Source organism: Caretta caretta, chromosome 10, assembly GCF_965140235.1.
Source record: "Caretta caretta isolate rCarCar2 chromosome 10, rCarCar1.hap1, whole genome shotgun sequence".
In the NCBI taxonomy this organism is placed as follows: domain Eukaryota; kingdom Metazoa; phylum Chordata; order Testudines; family Cheloniidae; genus Caretta; species Caretta caretta.
Window position 1 is genome coordinate 63,460,829 of NC_134215.1, and position 10,309 is coordinate 63,471,137.

At 41.1% G+C, this 10,309-nt stretch overlaps 1 protein-coding gene across 3 annotated transcripts in view; it reads right to left on the minus strand.

The window, feature by feature from the left end:
* The window catches only part of DMXL2 (Dmx like 2), a 113,892-nt gene extending 103,644 nt beyond the window's left edge, over positions 1 to 10,248 (minus strand). For all 3 annotated transcript variants that reach the window (XM_048865803.2, XM_048865801.2, XM_048865805.2), the window contains exon 1: positions 10,118 to 10,248. In XM_048865803.2, coding sequence (XP_048721760.2) covers positions 10,118 to 10,204 — 87 coding nt within the window. In that variant the 5' untranslated portion in view covers positions 10,205 to 10,248. The remainder of the gene's footprint in view (positions 1 to 10,117) is intronic.
* Between the last annotated feature and the right edge of the window lie 61 nt (positions 10,249 to 10,309).

Below are 10,309 nucleotides of genomic sequence, written 5' to 3' on the forward strand. Positions count from 1 at the left end.
GATCTCCATTCTTTTCAGAAAGTTACAGTTATGGGGGGGGGGGGGAACAGACAAAAGGATAGCTAATTGAAAAGCTGTAAATTTCCTTAGATTAAAAAAAATGGAGTAAAAACAAATACTGCAAAATAATTACCTCAAGAATTAAATTCTGAATTGATTTCTCCCTTTAATTTTTTTTAATGTATAAGGATTCTCAGGCCAACAATTGTTTTTTATTCAGATTTATTTATTACTGAATAGATTTTTTTTACTATTTAAAAAGTGAAGCTTCTATTGATTACATACTCCAAATATCTCACATTTGGGATTTTCTGGGTTCTAATAAGTATACTTTATTAGCAGAGTGTAAAACAACAAACAAAAGCTTACTTCAGGGATCATGTATAATATATTGCATCTTCCACAGTACAAAACACACATACCATATGGTCTGTCCAAGAAAACGTTATCAGACAATGGCTTGCTTGTCTCTGGTAGGAAATGACTATATTTATGTCTGCCAGCTTTTTACCTGTTATGGTGTTCCGGTGAGCCCTAGTCACTCTGAATGATCTGTTATACTTAACACCCATATCGTAGCATCTGTGTCACACAATGTCAGTTCTTCACATCCACTTAAACTAAATAGCTTTTATAAACATGAACTAACCACAAGTTCCATTTCTGAAAATAAAAAAGTTTGCTATTGACTCCACTACAGCATCTAGCCAATTTGTTTAAAATTAACAATGCCCTAGCCCTTATCAATTATTTTCTAACCATTGTCTGTATTTACACATGTATCTTTTGAAGCTGTATCTTTATAAACATAGCTTATTTTACAGCCCAGATTTAAACTGTTTTATCAAGTTAACTTTCCTCTTGCTTCTTTCATATTAGAATTCAACAACTGATGAATTTCAAGTTAGTTCTCATGGTGTTCAAAGCAGATTAAATTATGGCCCCACTGCCACCAATGGGACTGCAAAGAACGTGAAGATTCTGGAGTTCATCTCATGTCTGCAGAAACGCAGACAATGGCCATAGATAAGTACTTGTGGTCAAGTTAAGGGGACAATACAGATGTCAAGGCCAGTAACCAGGCTGGAAGAGGGTCTTCAGATGGGGAAAATCTGAAACAAAAGACTTGGAAACTGTTAAAAGCACAGTCCCTAATGAACATGAATAGAGGTAATGTCTGCACGGAAGCAGACTCAAACTCTGGCCCCAAGAAGTAAAAGTATTTGGGATGTGTTGGGTCAGCCGAACTTCGAGGTATATGTTAAGGTAAGACATATGCATGGAGGCCTTTTGTTATTTAACCATCTTCTCTGAAATTATGTTCCTGTTAACTACAATTTACTTTTGTTTTGAAGAAGCTGTAACAAGTCACTACATTTACTTCCTGGTTACAGCACCTGAAAGGAAAATTCTTGAAAAGACTTGAAGATGCCAAACCCAGTTGAACCTGGTGAGGAAAAATAGACTTTAAATAGAGGTACCGTACCCTGGGGATCAGGTCTGCAAGTGGGAGAATTGTGGGCTTCCACCCCAGTGAGGTAAAACCTTAGACCTCACCAAAAAGAGACTTAAGAGGGGTCACTGGTTAGCTAACACTAACCATTACAGGAAGTTTTGCCACTAACTTCCATGAAGCCAAGATTTGACCCACTGTCTGTAGAAGACCTTCTGCTACCAAAATACAAGGACATATATTCCCCATTGTCTCTATTTCAAACAAAGAATACTCCTGCCTCCCTCCTCCTTTCCCTTCAAGTTGCCAGATAGTGCATCTACAACTTGTTATATCAATGGATGGCCAATGGCACATTAGATAACCAAGAAAATTACCCAATACATTTGAAGAGCCAGAAATGGTAATGAGTAGGTTTTGCTAGCCTAAATACAAAGCTAGACTCTTAATTAGCTAAGAAATTTGGACCCTTAAAAATTGTATTAATTATTCAAAATGTCATGAGTGAAGCTACAGGAAACTTAGAACCAAGGTCTGCATACATTTTTGTGCATGCAACTTCTCTCCTGCTTTGTAAGTATATCTGTTGCAACTGTGTACACAAACTAGAGATGTGGTTACACACATGGCGCTAAATATCCACTGGTGCACAAAAATGTCCAATTTGCATCCTTTTGCAATAATCAGATATGCAAAGTAGGCATACAATTACATACACAAAAAGTAGATTTTCAAAACTTTACAAAGTAATTGTTGCGGCCTGTGACTAATTAGCCACCACCTCATCGGGCCCAATGAGGGATAGCTGGCCTCTCTAAAGGCCAGCAGCAAAGTTCAATAGAGAGGAAACGCTAGTAGTGATCCTGCAAAGACTCTGGCAGGAACCCAGGAAAGGCTAGAGAGAAGAAACCACAGGGAGAGCAAAGGCTCCTGCAGGAGCCCCTGAAAGACAGGATGGAGAAGGAATTGCAGGAGATAGTGAAGGTTCCTGCAAGGGTTCCATGGAAGAGAGGTAAGAACAAAGATGAAAGACTGATTGGGGTCCTGAATAACACAGTAGCAAGCCCACGTGGGCAAAAGGCTGTTTGTTTTGAGAGCATATAAAGCTGTACAAAGCCCAACGTGTGGGGAGAATGTTCTGTGTCCCATACCTCTGATTGGAAAAAATAAAAGGCCAAGTTCGGAAAATTGGGAGTTAGACCATACCTTGGTTGGGAAAGAACAGACCAGTGGCCAGAGAAGCTGCTTGGGAGGTGGTGACCCCATGACAATAACCTTCCAAATAAAAGGAGTACTTGTGGCACCTTAGAGACTAACCAATTTATTTGAGCATAAGCTTTCATGAGCTACAGCTCACTTCATCGGATGCATACTGTGGAAAATACAGAAAATGTTTTTATACACACGAACCATGAAAAAATGGGTGTTTATCACTACAAAAGGTTTTCTCTCCCCCCCCACCCCACTCTCCTGCTGGTAATAGCTTATCTAAAGTGATCACTCTCCTTACAATGTGTATGATAATCAAGGTGGGCCATTTCCAGCACATTTCCAGGAGCGTGGGGGGGAGAGAAAACCTTTTGTAGTGATAAACACCCATTTTTTCATGGTTTGTGTGTATAAAAACATTTTCTGTATTTTCCACAGTATGCATCCGATGAAGTGAGCTGTAGCTCATGAAAGCTTATGCTCAAATAAATTGGTTAGTCTCTAAGGTGCCACAAGTACTCCTTTTCTTTTTGCGAATACAGACTAACACGGCTGTTACTCTGAAACCTTCCAAATGTAAACTTATAGTGTTGTGTTCCTGAGTCAATAGCACACAACTCGTGTGCGTCTACTGCAGTTTTACCAAAGCTATAAGGAGCAGAAAGTAGTGACACTGGAGCTATTTATTGAGAGGATATCATAAAAAGAGGCTGGACAGGGCTAGATGAGAAGACATACCCTTACCCAAACAGCAGGCAGAAGGATGGAGAAAAAACAGAGTAGAACACTTCCTGTTAGGAAGTGTAGGAAGAATAAAAGAAGCACTTCCTCTTCTAGTGCTTTTCCAATACAGTTTTGATCTTTTCAAGTAAGTGGTAGAAGCCTCATTGCTTGGAAGTGCTGGTACATTACTAGACAACAAAAATATTGAGAGAGGCTTGTCCGTGCTCAGTTAGAATTCATTCCAATGATCAACCTTTAAATTATGTCTTCAGGGAATTTGTCTTAAACTGCTGTTTGAGTCTGTAAAATTGGCATTGAAGAGTTCCCAGGCAGTACTCCCAATGCCCTTCATCTCAAATCCGCTATTTACATGTACAAGGATGTTTGTTTTTTCTAACTGCCAGCCCTGCTAATTTAACCTGGGATCTGAAAGTCAAGCTGTGTTCTGATGTACCACTACACCAACCCTAACCAAGTGAAGAGTATTATACAAACCATGTTCCTGTGCATCTTTAGGTAAAGATTTCTCAATTTTAACTTAATTATGCTTATTGTAGCTCTAACAGCATTTATACATTTTGTTAAGATTTTCTGGCTCTTGTATTATCTCGCACTCCCATATTGCTCTGTAATTCTAACCAAAGTAAATACCTCCTTTTTTTTAAATGCCTTCCTCTCTCACTATTTCCTGTGCCAACAAGCTAATATTTTTGGGCTAGATGTATTGTATTTCATCATGCTTTGACGAAGTAGGGAGAAAGGGGAAGATAAGCAAAAACAGTTTTTGAACAGAATTGACAAGTTGAAGACCTCTTTCTGAGTTACTTATCTTCTCACCCCTTTTCTCTCCTTCCCTTCTTCGGCAACAGTACAACAAATGACTGCATGGATGGACACCTGCATCTGCAGAGGGCCCTTGGTTTTTAAATGACCCTGTTGAAGTTGGGCTTTAAACTGCAGGATCAGGGCCTTATACTGTAAACTCTTTAGGGGCCAGTACTTTGTTTTTCTTGGTTTTGACGAGGTGCATTTTTACTTGGTTTGCGGCAATTTTTGGGTTTTGAAAAACAGTTTCTTAAAGCACATGTAAACTTAACACCAATTGTTATTAAAATCCCAGCATCAAGCAAATCTGCCTTTGCTTTTAAAGCAATCTTCCCTTCTTAGCTGGTGTACCTGCAAAATTAAAAAGCTTTCACTCAAATAAGCGTTACATACTTTTCTGGACTGCAAGACACATTCCATATATCTGAGCACAAGTATATCTGAATTTTATGCTACATTCAATACATTGACTGTTAGAAATTCCTAAAATATAGTCTAGTTATACTTAATACAACCCCCCAAAAAATCCATCAACTGAGATTTTAACTAATTCTGGCCTTTTGCTCCTTGAGTTGGATTACTCAGAAGCAGCTCACTCTGCAGAAGAGGAAATGTCCTGTAATATTTAATAGTACCCTCTCCCTCTTATTTAGGAGCACAGTTGACTGTCTCTCCTTTGAGTCAGTCATGTTTAAGCCTCCTTGGCTAAGAGCAGTGGCAACAACACAGGAGCTTGAATACAGTAGTATATTGCTATTGGGAACAGAATAAAAATACACTAGGGTGGCATCAGGGACAGAGAGGAGAAATCTATAAAGGATACAAAAATGAAAAACAATTACTGGGGAAAACAAGGTGCTCGGATCCACAATGATGAGAGCAGTAAAGAAACCTCAAACAGTGTCAGAAAACACAAAAGGAAACTAACATCAGTTTTATTTCTAGTCTCACTGATATCTTCCAAAGAAAACTCTGGCAATTGCTACTCCATTTAGAAGCAAGGATGACTTTCAAGATCCACAAGCCACTAACAAGCTGCAGTTTGCCAATGTTCTTGCTAAGGGCCAAGACCTGAATCTATGGAAGTGAATGATGACAGAGCTATAATTGAGTTCAATGGCGGCAAACTTGACCCTGGGAGAGCAGGATTTCTGACGCAAACTAAGAGTTAATTACTTAAAAACAGTTAATCCATTACCTCCATTCTTAGATATTAGGAAGGGAATAGGGTATGTGTGTTCATTCATAAACCGCTTCCTCTCAGCTGCCTTACTGTTAGGTTCTGCAATTTAAATATCCAGAGTTGATAAACTATTATTTTTTCAGAAGTGTCGTCATCTCATTGTTTATTATGAAAGCTTATCCTCTCGATAATACACCTAGCCAGAAAACAAATTCTGTTTTACAAATATTTTCTAGGTTTTGAAATCTGTTTTTCATTCTGAGGAATGAAAATTAGACCTTTTTAAAATTTCTTGAAGAAATATGAGCTGGAGAGACACCTACCCCAGAAAAGCCAGCAGCCCATTGGTGAGGGTACTCACCTGAGCTGTGAAATACCCAAGTTCAAGTAACTGCTCCAAATAAGGTCCAGCAGGGACTTGAACCTGAATTTTTCACATCTCAGGAGTGTTTCCTAACTACCTTCCTATAGTGCCAGTGTCTTGTTTGTTCTGACCCAATGAATATTTATCTATACAGAGTGAAACAGTGCCAACAGGAGAGCGACTATAGTCTGAATCAGGCAGAGTGCCCATGATCTCTCTCTCTCTCATTTTTTACCAGAAATTCCAATCTGAACTTGACAAAAGCTGTATTAAAACGTACGTTTCTGAAAAATTTAAATTTCAGTGAATTGTTTTTGACATGTTTGGGCTCATATCCTGGTCTAGAAGTGAGGGTTTCTGGAAAGATAAAATAAGTCACCATGGCCTGATGAAATACATCCTAGAATACTCAAGGAGCTGACTGAGGAGATATCTGAGCCATTAGCGATTATCTTTGAAAACTCATGGAAGACAAGAGATTCTAGAGGAATGGGAAAAGGAGCAGATATAGTGCCATTTTATAAAAGGGAAATAAGGATAACACAGGGAATTATAGACCAGTTAGACAGCAGCCAGAAGATTTAATCTACTTGCCAACAGTGTCTGAAGCTTGTGCAAAATTGAGGGTGCAAATTAATGGGACACTTTCCCAGTATTTTGAAGCCTGGTTTACACTTAAAAGCTTTGCTGGCATAGCTATGTTGGATTAGGAATGTGGGGGGGGGGGAACATGACTAATTGACAACCTATGCTAGTAAAAGCCCTGGTGAAGATACAGTTATACTGGAAAAAGTCCATGTTTGGGAAATGTATAGCTTGTATCAAAGTAAAAGGACTCTTGGTACAAGCTGCATCTCCACTTGGAGGGTTTGCTGGTATAGCTATACACTACAAAGGATTAGCGGGTAAACAGGCCTCATACATATAGAAGTTTGAGGAGTAAGAGACAGACTTCAGAATTCACAACCCCATGAGATGAATAGAAGAGTTCACACAAATATGAGAGCCCCATTTTTCATGGGAAGTGTGGATGGGGGAAGCCTCTTGTAGCAGGACCACCGCAGTTGTACTGTACATGATGATGTGAAGCAGGATTTCAGCAGGCTATGCAAGGAAGCCACTATCCCAGCACCTGTTGAGCTCAGCTGCACTGGTACTCTCTGAATACCACTATACAACAGGTATTTGGGGACAGGGGTTCCACTAGCCAACTCCCCTCCTAATTGGAAGGATCACAAGCAGAGTAAAGGCTACTCTTATCTCCACGAGTGGAGTAGGAGTACCAAGCATGTTGGGGTTGGTCAAGGGGCAGGAGGGGAGACATTCTTTCCCGTAACCCAGGACTAATTCTCAGTGCACTGCTTGATCTGTATGCTCTGGTGGGGGGACAAGTTGTGGGCCAGCAGGCTGTTCCCACCTCTCCTCTGTTTCAGACTGTCTGCAGACATCTTTTAATCATTAAATGAAAACATTTCATTTAAACAAAGTCATTATACAAAAATATTGTAATGACTTGGCTTAAGAGGGCACTAGTGTCCTTAAGAACTGTTTTGTGTCTGTCTGCCATGTCTTACCCAAGTTCAATCTTCTGTGTGTATTGTAAGATTTTTGGGTCACGCCACTGTAGCAGAAGGGGAGTTGGTGAGTTAGCGGTAGTTTAGCTGTAGGGTAGAGGGTGGTTAGCAGGGGGAAGGGAAACCCAGGGTAGAGTGTAGTATGGGTTTGTGTGGGGTGGGTTGGGTTGCGTACATGGTTCACCAGCCAACACTCCTTCTCTGGAAGTCATATGCATGCACCCATGCAAGGCGCGGGTAAAAGTGCTGGGAAAAGGCTGCAGCAATAGATGAAAGTGGAGGGGGGGTGGTTTCAGGCTGGCAGGAAATAAAAGAAAGGGCAGTGCAACTAGGGTCAGACATGCACAGAGTGGAATTCAGGGTGAAGAGTACTCTTGTGTGCGCAAAGACATTACGTGTATACCTAACTAATACATCTGAAACACGGAAAACCATAAAAGAAGCATTTTGGTGGTAATCACAAATTGTGTGGGGAAAAATAAAATTCTGTGGAGAACATGAATTCTGAACAAATTCTGCATTGCACAGTGGCACAGAATTCCAGCAGGAGTAACTGTCCAACCTCATCTGTTACTAGCTCCTTCATCAGGAGCTATGAGGTACATAGAATTATTAGAACCAGCCAGCAGAAGAGCTAAAATGGGAACTCATGGGCCATGTCTATGCTACAAAATTATGTCGACCTAATTTACAGGAATAGCAGCTAGAGCCCTGTACAGGGTAGGAGCCCATGACTGCATGCCAGATTTCACAGGGGAGATCAGATTTCATGGTCCGTGATGCATTTTTCACAGCTGTGAATTTGGTAAGGCCCTACCTATAATAATACAGCACTACAGGTGTGTATGGTGCTTAACAAAAGAAATCAACATTAACAGGTCTGCCATAGGCCCTGAGCCTGGAATGAGTTCTGCACAGGAAGACCTTTATGCTTGCACAAAGCTTATTGCAGGCTCAGGGCTTAAAACAACAAGAAATAATATGCCAAGAGTGAAATAAGACAGAATGGGAAGCAGAGAGTTACAACAGAGCAAGATCATGAGATACGTTTTCTCTTACATATCACCTGCTAGTTCCTTTTTAATTTAACACAATAAAGTTGCAGACAATAGCCAGAGGAGAGGCTCAGGTTCTTTACATGTAATTCTACAATTAAAGTGAACCATATAATTTTGCATTTGTCTAAAACAAATTTGGTATTCTTGGAAAATCGACATAACCTAATACTGTATTGCTTAAGCTGCAAAAGGATATAATTCGTTGTGAGTGTTGTAAAACTAACAGGTATTACCAAAAATAAATTTTATCACAATGACAGCATATTATAAACTGACTCTCCAGGACATTATAATTGAAAGAACACTATAATATGATTTTATATGACTGTCAAAAGTAACAGCAGCCATACAATGCCCTTAGATGTCAGTAGCCCTGCATAGCAGCACAAGAGGGAAAATGTTCAGTCTTAGTTCCCTTTGTATCTTGTAGCTTTTTAACCATCTGTTATTAAAAACAGTTATGATAAGACCAAGCAGGGTTTAAAATGTCCTATTAGTCTGCCCACAGTTATTTTAGAATAAAAATGATGCTTTATATCACTTAGCTAAGAACTAGTTCAGGCCTGGAATGATGGCTGGTAAAGGTTATCACAAAACCTAGTAAGACAATTCTCCCTCAAATAGTAAAACACTGATTAAATTATATTGTGCTAAACACTGCAGAAGTTGATCCCTCATTGAAATCAGATAGAGTCACATCATAACCCAAATCAGTGACAATTAAGTTTACATTAAAATGGGGGAAAGAGAGGCGCATGGATGGTAAATAAATAGACTCAAAATATAAATTACTAGGCTTTAACAAAGTGTTTCAAATGTGTCTTATCTGTTTTCACTTATATTAAGGGAAGCTTTTAGTAAAGGAATAAATATTTAATTTTTCAATGCCTCATAGTAACAGAAGACCAATTGCTCTCCAACAGCAGATTGGGTATTTAAGAAGATTGTTCCAACTGAATCTTCCTTTTCATCGCAAATAGTCATACTATTAGCTATTTTATTCCTTGAACACAAAATCAGGGACATGTAGTTGATTGGTCTCCCTCCCTCTTTCATTTTCACAATGTCAGGTGGGCCCTCAACACTAGCTAGAGGTGACAAATGCATCCTTGAATCCCAGCCCCAGTCTGCTGCTGTGTTCTGGGAGAGTAAAACAGCAGATCCCTCCCTCCCTTGCTTCCCCAAGTGGGCGCTAGGGGATTGTTGCACGGGAAACAGACACCAAAGGACTGAATGGATGGGTTATTTCCCCTCTCTCCCCACTCACTTTCTGTACTGGAGCATCTCAATATGAATTTCCCAGCCTACCATGAGCGCATAACTACCCACCACCATGCACCTAGTCAGCATCACTGCCCCAGCTATAATTACCCGCCCACTTCATTACCCCCAGCTAATTACCTCACCCTTCATTATCCCATCCCACTGCCCCAGCTATAATGACCCGCACCCTTCATTACCCCCAGCTAATTACCTCACCCTTCATTATCCCATCCCACTGCCCCAGCTATAATTACCCGCACCCTTCATTACCCCCAGCTAATTACCTCACCCTTCATTATCCCATCCCACTGCCCCAGCTATAATGACCCGCACCCTTCATTACCCCCAGCTAATTGCCTCACCCTTCATTATCCCATCCCACTGCCCCACCCTTCATTACCCCCACCTAAACCCCTCCCAGCAATCCCGCCACCCCCGCCCCACTATCCCCCGCGCCGCCCTCACCGTGAAGGGGGTGTCCCCGACGCTGCCCACCGAGTAGCAGTTGTCCCCGGGGTTGACGGCCCCGGTGAGCACCTGGTGTAGATGCATGGCGGCCCCGCAGACCTACAGGCTGCGGCGGGGACGGCCGGCCGGCCAAGCTCCCCGGGGCCGGCAGCGCGGTGCGGCGCGGCGCGGCGGCTGCCAGCACCGAGC